At 38.8% G+C, this 18,166-nt stretch overlaps 2 protein-coding genes across 3 annotated transcripts in view; both read left to right on the forward strand.

Moving 5' to 3' along the window:
* LOC148105932 (NACHT, LRR and PYD domains-containing protein 3-like) overlaps nucleotides 1-18,166 on the forward strand; it is a 129,045-nt gene that overhangs the window by 10,217 nt on the left and 100,662 nt on the right. The window contains exons 7-8 of the mRNA XM_087838910.1: nucleotides 6-179; nucleotides 17,454-17,627. Coding sequence (XP_087695036.1) covers nucleotides 6-179; nucleotides 17,454-17,627 — 348 coding nt within the window. The remainder of the gene's footprint in view (nucleotides 1-5; nucleotides 180-17,453; nucleotides 17,628-18,166) is intronic.
* Nucleotides 1,381-11,263, forward strand: LOC148105933 (uncharacterized). 2 transcript variants are annotated; one of them, XM_087838994.1, is made up of 6 exons: nucleotides 1,381-1,691; nucleotides 2,526-2,614; nucleotides 9,928-9,997; nucleotides 10,406-10,580; nucleotides 10,725-10,890; nucleotides 11,043-11,263. In XM_087838994.1, the coding sequence occupies exons 3-5, from the start codon at nucleotides 9,943-9,945 to the stop codon at nucleotides 10,888-10,890; spliced, it is 396 nt and encodes a 131-aa protein (XP_087695120.1). In that variant the 5' UTR covers nucleotides 1,381-1,691; nucleotides 2,526-2,614; nucleotides 9,928-9,942; the 3' UTR covers nucleotides 11,043-11,263. The 2 variants fall into 2 exon arrangements, with proteins under 2 accessions (XP_087695120.1, XP_087695119.1); XM_087838993.1 differs by lacking the exons at nucleotides 1,381-1,691; nucleotides 2,526-2,614 and adding exons at nucleotides 8,268-8,469; nucleotides 8,768-9,810.

Raw genomic sequence — 18,166 nt, forward strand, 5'->3', positions numbered from 1 at the left:
TTTAGTCTGAATAGCTGTAACCTGTCAGAGAGAGCATGTGAAGCTCTGTCCTCCTCCCTTCAACTAGAAGACTGTGAGCTCAGAGCTCTAGATCTGAGTAACAACAACCTCCAGGACTCAGGTTTGACAAGACTGTTTTCTGGACTGAAGACTGGAAACTGGAAACTGGAAACACTCAGGTCAGATATTGTTGTTTGTGATTTGACTTGAAATTTGCAACTTAAACGCTACATTTATTTTTATACTGACATATCCTTACTTTGAAATCTTTTTCAAAGGTTTTTCTTCTAAAACCATTTAAAACGTGCAAGAAGTTGTACATGTGACTTATATTAATGCTGCTGCCCTCTTGTGGCTAAAGTTTAATTATGTTATTGTTATTAGGGAAAACATTTGAGAGTAGCATGCCAAATGAATCAGCACTTTTGCTTTAGCTTAAGAAATCCTCATTTTTATGTAATCAGTTATAGTTGCATGTATTCATTGTCATAATTTAACATTTAATATTGATGTCTTAAATTTATTTTGAGTAAAATAGCAAGAATTTTAATGGATGTATTAAATAAAGACATCACTAATGAATTAATTATTTCAGTAATTAATTTTAAAAAGTACATAATTAAAGAAATATATTAATAATTAATTATCCATTTATTTCATTTAAAATGTGTCATTATGTATTTATGTACAATTCAAATTAGTTAATGACATATTTAATCAATTATTCACTGTTAACCTTTGCTGTATTTTTCACAGTAAAATACCACAAAATGCCCAGTAACTTACCTGAAAACATTTCTACAGTTAATTACTGTAATTTGCTTTGCAGTATGGGTATATTAAGGTTATTTACATTTACTTACTGTATTTTTTAAAATTGCGGTAGTAGTTATACCTACCGTTAACACATTAGCAGTAGTGCTACTGTATTATGTGATTTGAATGGTTCATCATACTGTTTGTGTATTTTTACTCTTTCAGTGGTTGGTTGCAATAGTGCATTACATTTTAACTCTTTCACTGCCAACCATTTCCAGATTTTCCTCAAGGTTCTCCAAATCTCTCCCAAAATTCTGTGTTTTCTTAATTGACTTCCATTCATATGTAAAGACTATAAGGTTGACTACAAATAAAAAAAGCAGAATTCACATTGCTGCATCTCCATCACTTATCTCTGATTAACCCTGAACAAGATTCACACTTCCTTTTGTTAATTTTTTTACTTGCCACTATTCTGTTGTTGGATTTCACTTAGGTTGTTGCTGCTGTCTGTTTTTGTGTAATTTTGTACTTGTGACAAGTAGTGAATAAAGTTATTTTAAAAAGACGCAGAACGGCGAACTTCAGTCAGTGGAGAATATTGTAATAATTTGGCGGAGGCTTCTCAGTCGAGCAGTAACTGAATTGCTCATTTACTGAACGTGCAACATGTACAGAACTCTTCTGGGAACTAGTCAACCCAACTTAGTGAAACACACACTGAATGCATGCTGGCCCCGCCCACCCACCTACCTCTACCAACCACCACTCCATATCCTGACTGACATGACCTGTGATCCAGTGATTGACAGGAGAGGAAAGACAGGCCAACTTTGTTAACTCTTCGTTACGATATGCTCGAGAGGACAAAAGATTTTGCACCTCGTTATTGTTGGACCTCTGTGTGGAAACTGCAAACGGGACGTCATAAGGTAATGCAAAGGACTCTCCTACCTAACATACTCGTTTATTAATTTTTAAGAGCATATATATTTTTTGTGTGTGTGGGGGGGAGGGGAGGCTTAAAATCGGTGTTAGCTTGGTCGAAATAGCACATTAGCTGAATTATTCTGGAAAAAATAGGTTGTGTGTGTTTTTTTTTCTTTTTTTATTTAAATATATATTTAGATATATATTTTCCACGGGGAGGGGCGAGGAACACAGGCGCAACGACAGTCTTTGTCTTTTTCCCGCCGAGTGTGGTGCATTGTCCTCCTGCGCTTCTGTTCTATGACTATTGAGAAGCTGGCCACGCTAACAGTGGGACATTTAGCTTCAGCTCTTTGAAAGACAAGACAAAGCAGCAGGTAAAAATACACATTTAATGAGAATAAAGAAAGACAACTTTTTTTTTTTGGAAATTTAGAGACTGCTAAAACAATCTTAACCAGTTTTGAGCTTGCTCGTGTAGGTTAGCCTGCTTTATTTAATTTTGTGTGAGCTGCAGTACACAACATTAAAAAGTTAATATAACATTAGGTTGGTGGCGCCAGGAACTCCAACCTAAGTTTAATATTTATTATTTTTTTAAGTGGGAAGGGGTGCATGTTTTTTTTCCTTTAATACAACGTCTTCCAGGGTCTTTTTCATAGGAAAACCATGTAACGTCTGTGTTAGGTTGGTCAAAAGAGCAATTAGTTGAATTATTCTGGAAAAGATGGGTTGTGTGTTTTTTTTCTTTTATTTACTTATGTAAATATATTTTTCAAGGGTTAAATAAATGCAACATTAAATTAACAATTGTCTCTCTGTCTTTTCCTGCCCAGTGTGGTGCATTGCTGTCCTCCTGCCCTTGCTGGCCGCGCTGACAGTGTGATGTAGCCTCAGTTCTTTGAGAGACAAGACAAAACAGCAGGTAAAAAGACATATTTAGTGAGAATAAAGGTAGACAACATTTTTTTGGAAATTTAAAGACTGCTAAAACAATCTAATCCAGTTTTGAAGTTTCTGATGCAGGTTAGCCTGCTCTAATCTCAACTGTGGTTTATTGTTTCATAGGTTCCATTTAAAAAGCAAGACAGTATAGTGGTCTGTAAATTAGTCGCAGTTAGTTGCAGTGCCATTGTTAAGGGGTTTAACGTCAGCTTGACAGACCCTCCAAAATTTTTCCTCCAGTGTTTCAGGGTCTGCATGGTTTAAGTTAATAACATTGATCTATAGATAGTTTTTCTTTTAACTTTTTCCCATTTTTTGATACAACCCAAGCAATGTAGATCCCTTCTTTAATAATAGAACAAACAGATAATAGATTGAGATGTTTTTCAGTCACTGTTGTGTTGTTGCCATGCTCTTTGCAAATTAAAAGTTAAGTCAAATTCAGACACATGCAGCCATGTACAGGTGTAAATTTTGTGGTGTTTGTAGTTCAGAATTAAGACAATTTTGTTATCATACGAAGAAACATCAGCACACAGCTAATTATCGATTCACATGTGGAATAGAGCAATGTCCTTCTTCCCATCTAACATTTTCTGCATTCAGATTCCATATGCACAGGAACCACCGCTATCGCAGGGCTCAGACTAAACACACCCATTTTAAAGGAAATCTTGCTTGTGGAGTTGAGGCATGTTTCTATGTGGCAGAGAGTTTTTCAGCATTATGCACTCACTTGAGATTTCATATTAAAGATGGCAAGAAAGTTGTCTGTCCTTATGATGACTGCCACAAACATTTCAGAGTGCGCTCATCTTTTGCCACACATTTATCCAGGAAACATAAGCCGGTGATAACAACTCAGGTGTCAACTCTCCCCGAAAATATAGACTGTACTTCTGAGGAGAATCTGACTCCAACTCCATGTGATCATCTAGAGGAGTGTGATAATCAACAAGAGACATTTTTACATAATTTGGCTCTTTTCTACCTGAAAATGCAAGCCAAGATGCTGTTGCCAGCGAGCACAATACAGTGTATTCTTGATGGATTTCAGCATGTCCATAGCACTTCTATGTCAGATGTTTTTGACAAGTTGAAGGGCAAGCTTTCTGAGCTAGACATACCACAAACTGAGATAGAAATGATTATTCAAAATCTCTCTAAAGAGGATGTCTTCACAATATACAACAAAGGAATACTCAGATCTGACAAAACAAGAAGAACATTTTACAAGCAGCATTTTGACTATGTTGAACCCACCCAGATTTATCTGGGAAGTGATGCTGCTGGAAAGGAATGCATTTGCCAGTACATTTCCATCAAAGAGACATTTAAATCCCTCCTTAGACAGTCAAGTTTTAAAGAGCAATATCACCAATCCAAAAATCATACCTCTTCCAACATGGTTGTAGAGGATGTGGCAGATGGAAGAAATGTAAAAGAAAATGCTCTGTTAAAAGACAATCCTTCTTCATTGTCCATCATCCCTTACCAGGATGGATTTGAGGTTGTGAATCCTCTTGGGTCAGGGAAGAAAAAACATAAAGTTTTAGGGGTTTACATGAGTCTAGGTGAGGTCCAGCCACACAATCGCTCTTCAGTTGATCCCATGCAGTTGGTGATGCTGTGCAGAGAAAGGGACTTCAAGACATTTGGTCAGGAGAAAGTTTTCTCAAGTATTATCACCAGTGTTGGGACTAACGCGTTATTAAGTAACGCGTTACAGTAACTACGTTACTATTGTGGTAACGAGCACGGTAACTAGTTATTCTGCCAAAATCAGGAACGCGTTAGTCGTTACTGGGATTTAGATAGGGTCGTTACTCGTTACTTCGTGTGGTGGCTATCGCGGAGCTTCCACAGATTCTGTAACATTAGCAAGTGGTGGAGGCAGCAGGTGGATGAGGGAAAGGGGAGGCAGGAGGAAAAGAGACCCGAGGCGGCCGCCGGTCCAAGTGTGAACTTCAGGTAAGAAGTTATGACCTGCAGTCTATCTGGGTCAGATATAAACCAAGTTTAGGTGGAGTTTATTTTCGTTGTGCTGACTTTTTCCGTACTGCGTACTAGCTAGCATGACGGAGTTTCTATACAGCTGGGTGGGTGCTATGATGTTAATGATGAACTGTTGAACTTTATTTTGTTCATAAGTTATTAGAGTTGCCAACCGTCCCGTCTGGTATTCAGAGAAAATATTACGCGTTTCTTATTGAGGTGAAAAAGAACAGTTTGTCCCGTAATTCAGCTACAATGAAAAAGGCACAAAGCTGGAGTTATTCTGTGTCTTTGCTGCACAGCTGCCTCTTCTTCTTTCATTCTTCCCCTCTCTCTCCCGTTTCTACTTCAATCATGAAAACTGATCAATGATCAGCTGATCGGCTCTCTGGTTTGTTTATCGCCCACTTTGCGCCAGAAAGAGGAAACCAGCTGATGTCGCGTTAAACAACAGCAGCACGTTTAAGCTTGATCAGCTGTTGTTAGAATTTATTTAATATTAATTTCTACTATCAGCTGATGTTTGCTGGAGCCACAGCTGCAAAAAAGCTGCTGGTCATGATGTCGGTTTGTTTATCTGGTGAGAGGGAAACATGAAGATGAAACCAGGAGATGTCCTTACTGAATCATCAGAGCTGAACAGGTGATGGAGATACAGGTTTACCTTTTAGGTGACATGAATGAGTTGAAGTTATGAACTGTTTCTGAGAGACAGATAACCCCAGGATCCTTTTTTTATGTAGCTGACAGCTGGTAACTGTGCAGGGGCGGATCTAGCAAAGTTTTGCCAGGGGGGCCAGGTAGGGCATTAACAGGGAGAGGTGGGCACAAAGAAATACTTTTCTTTCTTATTCTCATTTAAAATGTCTCACTTTTAAAAAATAATTATCTGAATCTTACAACAAAGGATTGATAGATTGATGCATATATACCATCAAGACAGTGAACATCACTGTCACAACAGCGTTTGTTTTCATTCAAAGGCTTTATGATTTTTCCTATAATGGCGGCCGGTCTCTAGTCAAAATGCCCGAGCCGATTTTTTGTCCCAGTCCAGCCCTGTATGCAGCTCATCTGCAGTGTGGTGTTCCTACATCTTCCTATTCAGAAGGCAGAATTTCCGAGTTCTGAGTACAATCAAAGCACCACGACTGCAGTTTTTGTGTTGGATGTAAAAGGCACACATGACGCTGTGACGTAGGCTAGAATCATGGCAGCGGTCAACGACGGTCCAGGCGTGGGATTTCTCTCGTGGAAATATGCACATTATCTTTTCCTTTCTATTGGTAGGTGGCACAGTGCACTGAGGCAAGTAAGCAAGCTAGAAGACTGGCAAAGTTATGGAAGCAACACATTAACAAGATAATTCTGAGTAAAACCAAAGTTACTTTCCCTAGTAACTAGTTACTTTGAAAGTAACGAGTAACTTGAAGTAACTAAGTTACTTTTGATAGAAGTAACTAGTAATGTAACTAAGTTACTATTTTAAAGTAACTTACCCAACACTGATTATCACAGACCTTAAAGATCTAGAAGATACAGGGATTGAGACAGATGATGGAAATACCCTCAAAGCGGCCTTGATTTCCATTTGTGGAGATAATCTTGGTTCACACTGCTTAGGTGGTTTCACTGAAAACTTCAGTTGTAGTACACATTTTTGTAGATACTGCTTGATTGAAAGGACAGACTTTGAAAAGACACCACTAAAGCTTGGTCCAAAAAGAACCATCACTGGTCACAAGGAGAGTGTACAACAGCTATCCACCACTGACCAAGACATGTGTGGGGGATTAGAAATATATTTTACTGCTATTGTCAATAATCATCATTACCATTGCATTAATAATACAATCTACAGTATTGATATTGTATTCAGATGTTTAAACATATTGGTACCCAATTAGCCTTTATTACAGGTGCAGTTATAACCACTCTAAACTGTTGAGTTGAATCTATAATCTTAAATGCTTTTGAATGCTTGTTATAATCTGAAATGTGTATGTGCTGGCCTTCTGTCTGGTGGAAAAGGTTACAAGTTGAAACTGAGTGCAGTTCATGATGACATACAAACACACAGTAGACTTTATCTCATTTATAGGTGAAAGGTTAATCATGTTTGCTTGTAACTCTAAAATTGTCTCTGCAAAAAGAGGAACAGTTTGGTTTTCCAGACGGGAAGTGAAAGTCAGATGACAGGAAGCATCTGTTGTGGAGATGGAGACAATGTTATTTTTAAACTGTCTTAAGTCATTGTGGTTTTGAAACCTATGTATGAACTGTATCTGAGTGACGTTTAGGGGTGTAGTGAATTTAAGCCCTGAAAGGTATAAAACACCTGCTTATGCTCTGTAAGTTGGGGATCGGCGCTGTCTGCGTACAGCGGGGCGATCTTCCCACGCGTGTGCATTTAAATCATCGTTTGACTCCACCCGGCCGGACCAGTGTTGTTATTATGGAAGTTTATTACCTCCTCTATCCCTCCTCAATATTGAACCCAACACATGGTACAGGGGGTAAAGTTTGACTCACCTTTCAATTCTCTGAAATATTTTCATGTCTGCACTGGGCTTCCCCCATGTTTGGGTCATGATTTATTTGAAGGTGTAGTCTCTAATGACTTGGCATTGTACATCAGTCATTTAGTCAAACAGGAAAAGCATTTCACTTATGCACAACTAAACAGGTCAATCACACAGTTTAAATACTCAGGGAATGATAGTCTCAGTAAACCATGTGAGGTTAAGGAGTGTGGCAAAAAACTTTCTGGTTCTGCAGCACAGAACTGGTGTCTGTTGCAACTGTTGCCATTGTTGGTTGGTGACAGGATAAAAAATCCTGAGGACAGTCAGGTCTGGCAACTGTATCTACAGCTCAAGGAAAGGGTTGAGCTCATATGTGCTCCCAAGATCCATCATGACCAGATTGCATACCTTAAGATAATAACTGAGGAGTATGTTCATATAAGACACACAATTTTCCCTAATCACCCACTCAAGCCCAAGCATCACTATTTACTGCACTATAGTGACCTCTTTTTGCACTTTGGGCCTCTTATTCGTTTGTGGACTCTCCGGTTTGAGAGTAAGCATTCGTATTTCAAGGAATGCGCCCGGAAACTGCACAACTTTTTTCACCTTTGTAAAACACTGGCAGAAAGGCACCAGCTGCTTCAGGCGTACCTCAGCAGTGGACCATTGTTTGCTCCAGCAGTTCAAGCAGTTGGTGAAACTAGTGAATATGATGAGCAGTTGTACAATGGTCTAATTCAGGAGTCTGTCAGGACAGCTGGCTTGATGAAAGAAACTACGTCAGAGGTATCAGCAGTAGTTTACAAAGGAACAAAATATTGCAAAGGGCTTGTTGTTGCGATGGGTCATGATGAATGTGGCCACATCTTTGGAAAAATCTCAGTGATCCTCATCAGTCACAAACAAGTACACTTTGTTTTGGACATCCTTCAATCTGTGATACTGATCAACCTTGGACTTCACTGTCTACACAATTCTGAAAAAAGATTCATATGTGTTCAAACAGACAGTTTGTTTGATTACTACCCTCTGCCAGTGTATATCGCTTCAGGTTTAACCGTTGTATCTTTGCATCATTCAATATCATCCTCTTAATTCATTGCAGATATGGACAGTGGCAGCCTACATCATGAAATTAACCTGGCATTACCTGACCTGCATGAAGAGACAAAGAGGGCAGTTATTGAGCACCTGACAGACATTATTGTTGTCAGAAACAGAGAAGATCTCCTGTTTGTTGAGCCTGATGATATCAAGCCTTTCTTGACATCAATTCAAAGTCAAAGACTTGTTCAAGTATTCAGAAAAGGTGAGTGCATTAATGTCATAAATGGTTTCAGACCTATCTTGAAAATAGTTGTAAATTAGTTATTTTGAGAGTTATTTTGAAATTGTACTTTATTTTTCAGTTCATAGTTCATAAAAAATCTAGCTTTCAAAACGAAAACTAGCTTTCATTGCCATTGGTATTATTTCTCCAACACTCTTGCTTTTGTGTCTCATATAAGAGTATTACTCAATAAATACTCCAAAAAACCCATCTGTACATAGTTAATGTGGAATTGTTCTGCTGTGTTTATGTGTGTGTGTGAATATCGACGACCAAGTGGAGTCTGGCTCTTCAAACAACCCAAAGGAACCTGAAACCACCTGCTCAACAACTGTGCAAGTGCCACTACAGGGTAATCCACTCTGTTCTGCACAAGCATCAGGTCAACTCCCTTCCACACAACCAAATGTAAGCAACACCTCCTGGATCAGCAATTTTTCAGTTCCCTGGGAGAAGATGCCAACAAGACTTTCACAGGCCTTGGCATCTGGTGGAATGGCTCACCCAGAAGACAGGAGAATAATGATTAGGACTGTTGTAGAAGGAATGCGAGTACACTGCCCCAACCCTAACAGAGCTGCTTGTGGGGAGGCAGCTAGAGCTATTGTATCTAAGTATCCCGCTACCTTTGCAGATAAGACTGCAGAAGGTGAGCAATTAGGCTGTGGTTATTATTCCCTACTCAAACAGCTTAAAACAAGAGTTGAAAATGTAAATAGAGACAATGTCAGCTGCAGAATCCGGCAGCCAAGGAAAAGGTCTACCAGGGAAAACAATGAGGGTGATGTTGCCATCAAAAGGGGGAGATCTGAACTTGATAGCTATGGTTGCATCAACTGGCAACCCACAACCCTACCAGAAGGAGAAACAACTGAAACTTTGGAGACAAAAAGACAGACTATGTCAACTGTCTTCAGATCAGCAGGTCCTCAAGCAATTGAAACAACAGATGTAAATACTTATATGTCTTTGACTTATATTTACCAGAGGCACATGCTTAATTCTTGGCCTGCCCCCACCTTATGTGAGGTTCAAGAGCATTGGCCATTTCTTTTTACTAAAAGAGGCCTCTGCACTCACTTCCACACACTCACAGATATTGAGGTAGAGACACGTCTCAGTGAAGCCCTTCTTACGAAAGGAAGGAGAATTTTGAACTTCTTTCAAACCCAGAGACTTCAGTGGAACAAGGAGATTGAACATCTGCTACGTGAGTGCGACAGTGCAAAGCTGAACCACAACCAGATCGTCACAGCAGCCATCCTTCTTCTGATGAAGTACTTCCAAGAAAAAGAGGACTCAATCTTCATCTTGGCTGACGTAATTATATTTAAAATTTTACACATGCACTCTCAATACTGTCAACATAAACAAAGGAAAAATATTTCAATGATTTTGGGTATCATCATTCAAATCAGTTCCTTTTGTGTTTTAAAGGCTTTTTCCACCAAGATGTCTGTTGAGAGAGAGATGACCTTACCCATCACACCAAGGGTAATAGCGCTTGGTAAGTAAATAGTTTCAATCCTCTTGTAATATTTTTGTAAAAAATCTATGTAATTATTGTGGTATTTGTACCCACAACAACTTACTTAACAGGGGTTTGTCTGTTTTATATTGTATAAAAATAGAATACACACAGTTTGCTGCTGTTTCTCTTATTATTTATTATACACAATGACCAACAGGAAAAAACAGCCTAACATTTCAGCACAGGCCAAAATGCCAAAACATTAGGCAGTTTTTTCCTGTAATTGATCATAATTTTCATTACATAATAAATAATAAGAGAAATAGCAGCAAACCGTGTGGATTCTATTTTTGTACAGTGTGAGGCCTGCTATCCAGCATTCTTGTGGAAACCTTATTTGTAATGGTGAGCACATTGTCTTATTGGACTCTTGTCTGTTTTTAGGGAATAATTTCATGTCTGCAAGCCGCTGGATGATCAGTTTGGAGGGCAAGGTATTTTATGAGCCTGAGCAGATGCATGACTTTGCCAGCACCCTTGCTGTCTTCTTTGCGTCATACTACGTTTTCAACCTTGAGTATCAGGAGTCAGCGTCCATCACACTGGAGATGATACAGAGGTAAATACTTTACACCATTAAAGCTTACACCATTTAAGAATGAAATATATGTGATAGCTTGACTACAGTTGCAGAAACATATAGGTGATTGCTGTAATGTATGTTTTAATTTTGAAATTAAAGCAGCCTTTTTTCCGTTAAAAGGTTCTTTGTGAGGATCAATCCAGACATGGGAACAAAATGCCCTGCAAAACTTGGTACAAGCCGCAAGACAGGTCGTGTCGTAAAGAGGAAGGTTACAAGCATCAGCCCTCGGATCACCACCTTCCTCCAGCGGCTCTCTGAGTTTGAATGGAGGACTTCCAACTAGGTAAGAATACAGAGATGATAATATTTTTTACATAGCTGATAATTATATACATACTGTACACACATCCATACAACAGTATGAATGATCTCAGACAGATGTGAACAAGTGAATAACCTGAGCAAACATGAATATTGATGATGTGTCTTTGACAGGTGGTGATAAAGACTACGCTGAACCCGACCATCCTGGTAACGGAAATCTAAATCCCATGTCACATTCTATTTCCTGGGACCCACTGATAATTATTACATTTTGTAAATGATTTTTGTTTTACAATTGTAATAGTTTATTTAATGTTCATGCTGGTGGGTTTGTCCTGTTTTTAGTGGAATGAAAAACTGTTTTCCTTAAAAAAATCAGACACAGAAAGGTGAAGGACTGTAGTTTTCATGTACGCTTCTATTTATTTTGGTTATTGACATTGTTTTTATTCAGTTGAAAAATGTTTTTCTTGTTAAAAAAAAATTATCAACAATAAATGTTGGTTTAATTCACTATTCTGAGACTACTTTATTGAATGATATTGTTTTTTGTAAATGTTCTTATATAGAATATGAATGTTAATGTTATTTTATATGCTGTAAAACACAATTACAGTCTACACAAATTATACTGTACACAATTACAGTGTTATACCATAAACCACATTTGCAGTACAGTGATACTTGATAGGTTTGTAGCTTGAACCTATTCGCTGGAACGTTGAAGACAATATAATTACACAGCAAAGCAAGACACGAAGTAGGCAAAGTTCTTCATGTTTCTCGTGCACGGGAGAGAACCGGACAAACGCCGTTCCTTCGCTTGACCCCAGTTGCTCTCGTCCGCTCCCCCGTAACACTGCTCTTTTATTGTGGTTACATGAATATGCATAGGTTCATTAACATACAACATCTTACATAGGTATACATGTGAACAAAGGATTGTGTGTGTGTGTGTGTGCGTGGGGTCAGAGCGTGACCCCATAAAGACTTCCCTAAACCTGCTGGTCTGGAAAGTCCAGCAGTTTATCTAAACAAAGGGCACTTAGACTAAAACAGATATTGCTACGTTAATCCTACCATAAAACAATAAAACAAGGTACGACCTCTTCCCATGCTCCCAGGATGTAGGTGTGGATTCCAGAACACTCTGAATGCACACCAAGCCTTTGCAGCCTGCTAAAGATCACACATCCCATCACTACACAATTAATTAAACACCTCTACCAATCTAAAACTAATTATAAAACTCTAAGCATATATAAGTAGATATTTCTAAGCATAAATGACAATCAACATTACAAAACCTAACAATACTATAAAACTTAATCACGATAAGTCTTTCTAACTGTAAACCACGTTTACAGTAAAGCTGCATTACCACAAACAACATTTACAGTAAAGCTGTTATACTGTAATATATGTTTACAGTAAAGTGGTTGAACTGTAAAACATCACAACAGTAAAGATACTGTTGATCAGTAATTACATTAACTTACTGGCAATAGTGTTGCCAGTAAGTTAATGTAAAAATACAATAAAATGTCTTAACAGTGTTGGTTTGTTTTCTATTTTAATTATTTTACTGACACATTTAATGAATTATTTAATGATGTATTTATTTAATTCACGTTGCTACTCCTGGCCCTGCATCGGTGTTCATAAATACATTTTATTTGTCAGCTTCACCCATCAAAGTCAGGGGGCGGGGTTAATGCTGATCAAGTCAAAACCATTGCTTTGGTCTGGTGGGCGTTCTTTTAGTGGGCTTTTCTGTCATGGCCTGCGTGGCAGACTATGATGAGGGGAAGGAGGACCCAAATGCTGGACTCTTTGATGAGGTCAGTGCATTTATTTACAGTGATGCTAAATAATCCAAACAACAAGAAATCCCCAGTGCGTTCCCGACTCTGACATGTCCTCTTGCCAGTGTTAGTGTTTCCTTTCTCCTCAGTGTCTGAGCACCCCGTGCTCGCTGCCCTCTCGTCTCCACACTCCTCCTGGGGAATAACAAAGAGGCAGCCGTCAGCAACAATGCAGCAGACTAACCTTAACTAACTCGCCAAGAGACTAACGTGAAGTTACGCAATGATCCAGCATCGGAGAGAGCTTCACCACACTCCTAAGTAGCTCCTCCTCCGAGGCTTGATCAGCTGCAGGTGTGAGTAATTCTCCTCCGCAGGTGTGGCCAGGCTCCTGGCTGACACACACACACACACACACCTAGATACACAAACATGGAAACAGGAGACAGCAGCACCAAAAACACACATGTCCATAACTTCTTACAGGCCCTGGGTCACCCAGACCCCGGTCCCATGACAATTTCTCAAAACTAAGTAGGCCTACACACCAGGGTTTGGACATGTGTGGACCCAAACTATACTTAAACTTTACCCTTTTTTGTGTGTCACCAAATACACTTTAATATCTTCTAGACAAGAATGTAGTGGCATAATCTTTAAATATCTGCTCACTTTGTCAAAATGAACCTAATCATCTCAGATGAATTCAGTGATGTCTGCCAGCTCACCTTGCGAGTGATCGAGCTTGTATACTGCTGTCAACGCGGCTCACAACTTGTAAACCCCCTGCTGACTATCACCTCTCAAGTTATTTATTTATGTTAGTTTCAACTTTTCCAGCAAAACGTAAGCACGTGTTACTGATAAAAAGTCCAATAGAAGCAAAGTCTAAAATGTGAAAACAAACATGAGGGACAAACAGGAGCCTTTTTCAAGGCACAGTGTGTTTTACTCTGGGTTACACCAGGTTCAACAAACTGAGTCTACCCATAACCTAGAGTTGGCAGCTGTGAGTTTTCGGTTCATGACAGGCTGACCTGAGTTACTTCAATCAAGTCCGACCATGGTTACTTTGAGTTAAGACTATGCTTCTGAAACAAGCATTAAATTAAAACTAACATTAAAAAGATGTTTAAGGAGGAAAGAGAACATTTTCACCACAGCATGTTCATGCTGTTATTAGATAGTGAAGACTGCTGTTCAGCCTGCTCCAGAAATTATTAAACTGCTTTTAAAAAATATTATTAAACTGTATTCTAAAATAAAGTCTGATTAAGATCTGATCTTTGTTGGGGGGGGGGGGGGGGGGGGGGGGGGGGCTCAATAATGTCCACAAGTCTGTATGATGTGTTTCATAGTTTCTAACAAGCCTTTTAAACTTAAGTTACTGCATTGCTGAAACACCAACATCTGCTTATTGAACAAAACAAAAACAACCAAAAGACCACACATCTGATTTTATTTTTATTTTAATAGACTTCCAAAAATTATACCAGATAAGTGCCCTCAGAATATAATTGAATAAACATTTTTAAAAACGATGACCTAATCCTGTGTTGACAGGCTGAGCTCTTCAGTATCCACCAACAGCATCGTCATGCTGAGTCAGACGTTTCTGCTCCTGGTGGAAATACTCTTCCTCTTTCCACATTGTACCAAATGTTTTTAAATGTTAGTTTCAATTTAAAATTAAAGATTAAAAAAGTGTAACACATATAAACATCAGATAATTAAGACAAGCGAATGGTTCAGTTCCACATGTGCTCCGCTGACACATTAAACTTCAGTGAAATTATGCAGTTATGAAACAACTTTAATCTAAAACAAACTGATTTGCTCAGGAGCAAAAACAGTGAAGTAAGTGACTGTAAGTGAGTAAGCTGTGCTGGTGACTATATCAGATTTCCAGTCATTAGAGCAGATAAGTGGCAGAACTATATTATTGAGGTACAAGTTTACTTATTTAATTGATGTCTGTTAATAAATCTATTTAATTTAAATGCAAATAACCCAAATCCTTATTAAAGCAACAGGTAAACCCAGATCGGTCACTTTGAGGGTAAACACACGCTCCAGCAGCTGTGTGCTGAGGAAACTTAACAAACCTAAAGTCCTTTAATTTTCTCAAAAATTGACAGTGCGCCTTATAATCTGGGGCATCTTATGGTCCAAATAATACGGTATATTTGCAAATTGTGTGCACAATATTAGAACTAAATTATTTTATATTGACAAACAGCGGCCCACATTAAACTGTGACTGTCACCAGGTAATGTGGGCGTGTTTCCTGAATAAGCAGCAGGTGTTAAACAGCTGACAGGTGAACAGGATGCATGCAGGTAAACTCGAGGGCCCTTCGAGCTGATCGGTGGTGTCGTGAGGAGAATTTCAGCTCATTATTCATGTTACAGAAACACAGAGGTACGAGACCAGGCAGAAGACTTTCTGATTATTTGTTTTTAGTTAAAATAATTCCATTGTTGTCTAGTGATGGTGTGGTAAAGCTCTGTGAATGTGTCCAATTTTTCTGGCCAGTTGCTTCACCCAAAGGCAGATCACACAAAGCCTCGTTTAACTGCTTATTATGAAGAACTGACATCTGCTGGTCATTTAATGTTCAGCAGCACTGCTGTGAGAATACCTGTAGGATACATACCAGTGGATATGTAAGCACATGCACAGCTGAAGGGCTAGAAGGGCCCAAATGAATTAAATAAATAAATTCTTAAATAATTAATTAAATGTGTCAATAAGTGATTAATGAAATATATTTAAAAGTCATTAAATTTGTAATTAATTTATTGGAAATGTTTTAAATTAAATTACTTGGCATTAAATCAATTATGTATATATTTAATTTATTAAGTATTTTGAACTTAAGAACTGGGCCGGGGGTCTTTCTGTGTGGAGTTTGCATGTTCTCCCCGTGTTTGCGTGGGTTCCCTCCAGGTACTCCGGCTTCCTCCCACCGTCCAAAGACATGCAGTCTGTGGGGATAGGTTAATTGATTAATCCAAATTGCCCATAGGTGGGAATCTGTGAGTGAATGTGAGCGCGAATGGTTGTCTGTCTCTATGTGTTAGCCTCCGACAGACTGGCGACTTGTCAAACCGCCTCTCGCCCTACGATGGCTGGTATAGGCTCCAGCACCCCCCGCGACTCTGAAAAGGATAAGCCGAAGCGAATGGATGGAAGTATTTTGAACTTAATTCATTAATGACGTTTAATTAATTATTTAATGAGGACTAATCGATTAATTATTGATGATTAATTAACCCTCCAGATGATTTAACCTCTATAGAGATGATATTTTATCTAGATTGTGTATTTTTCAAAGGTTCAGACTAGAGATGGACCGATCCGATATTACGTATCGGTATCGGTCCGATACTGACCCAAATTACTGGATCGGATATCGGCGAGAAATAAAAAATGTAATCCGATCCATTAAATATCAAAAAAGCACCTCACAAAGCTTGCTACGCGGCGTAACTCGGCTCATAACCGTAGCACGTTGGAGCAGTGTGGTCACGTGATAGAGCGGCTGTGTGTATTTGTAGCCTTGCTAGCAAACCAGCATTTCATCTATGAGGAAGTTTTCCCAGAGAGAAGTAAAGCAAGTGTGTAAGTTCATCTCTGAATGTCTGTAAAGCATTCCCACGTTAAGCTTAACAACCATACCTGGAGCGACTGCCTCTCTCTCTCTCTCTCTCTCTCTCTATCCTGCTGCTTCAATCATGAAACTGCTTAATGATCAGCTGATCGGCTTTTCTGTCACGAGTCCGTCTCTCTTCTTAGTTTTTGGCCCACTTCTCACCAGAAAGAGGAAACCAGCGGCTGAACAACAGCAGCACGTTTAAGCTTGATAAGCTGTTGTTAGAATTTATTTAATATTATTTCTACACCAGGATCTTTTTCTACGTAGCTGACGGCTGGTAACTGTGCAGGGGCGGATCTAGCAAAGTTTAGCCAGGGGGGCCGATAGGGCATGAACAGGGAAAAGGGGGCACAAAGACATACTTTTCTTTCTTATTCTCATTTAAAATGTCTAGTTTTTAATAAATAATTATCTGACTCTTACACCCAAAGTTTTAATCTTGTGTAAAATGTATAGAAGTCCATTACTGTATATAGTAACTGTTGAGTCTAATATACCCTAGTAAGCTATAGTACTTTTTCCTTTGGGAAGATACCATCTGTGCAGTCTGCAATTCTGTTGAAGAAAGATGTTGAATCTATTTAATTATTCTTGAAAAATAATTTATTTTTGTGCATTTTTTTCCCCCTGAATCAAATTAAATTTGATTACATTGATTAAGCATCATGAGGTGGGGGGTGGTTCCCTATTATTTTTTTTTTGCTGGGAGTTTGCAACCCTGTTAGTTAGGTTGCTTAAAATGTCTTCTAAGTACTCTTTAAAATACCAGAATAGGGAGGATGGAGAAGGTTTAACTTTATTAGATTGATCAGTGTTGCTGAACTATGACATATTTTGGGCGCAGTGTATTTTTTACATACAGGTATAACAGAATAGCTTTAGTGTTGTTATTTATTTAAACTTGAGTATAAACTTATACAAAATGCAGCAAGATATTAAAAAAACGTTTTGTTGATTAAAAAACACACTATATCGGATTCATATCGGTATCGGCAGATATCCAAATTTATGGTATCGGTATCGGACATAAAAAAGTGGTATCGTGCCATCTCTAGTTCAGACCAGAAAGTTTAACATTATAACATTATTATTTTTGTTTTCTCTTTATTGTCTCTTCAGATTGAGTGTCTGTAATCTCTCAGAGAGAAGCTGTGAAACTCTGTCTTCACTACTCAGCTCCCAGCCCTCCAGTTTGAGACAGCTTGACCTGAGTAACAATGACCTGAAGGACTCTGGAGTGAAAGTTTTGTCTTCTGGACTGAAAAGTCCATATTGTGAACTGGAAACACTCAGGTCAGCATTCTCAAAATGTTCAGTAGATGAGGTTTAGACGTTTACAATCTAACTAATGGCCATTTTTAACTCCTGTTTCATTTTTGGCTGCAATTTCCTGTTTGCATTTAGCTATTTTTCTCTTCTCTAAGAGTATTTGTCATGTCTGCAGGCTGTCAGGCTGCCTGATCACAGAGGAAGGTTGCGAGTCTCTAGTCTCAGCTTTTAGCTCCAGTTCTTCCCATCTGAAAGAGCTGGACCTGAGCTACAATAACCCAGGAGAGGCTGCAGTGAAGATGCTTGAGCAGCTAAGACTGGACACTCTGAGGTATGTAGATGGCCGTTACAGCCACAAACAGTGTCTGATAGATGAGGAAACTGGCTCTGTCTGATTACTTAATGCTGGAAACCAGTGTTATTTGAACAATCACACATTTCTGGTCTAACTTAAACAGTAGATGTCTGTATGGGGTCTAAAAGAACAAAATCTCTGTCAGCAACAACGGTGCAGCCTGTTCAAACTGATCTCTGGAAAGGAACTGACATTTTCACTCTCTTTA

Source organism: Neolamprologus brichardi, chromosome 3 (assembly GCF_056152115.1).
Source record: "Neolamprologus brichardi isolate AB-2024 chromosome 3, ASM5615211v1, whole genome shotgun sequence".
NCBI lineage: Eukaryota > Metazoa > Chordata > Actinopteri > Cichliformes > Cichlidae > Neolamprologus > Neolamprologus brichardi.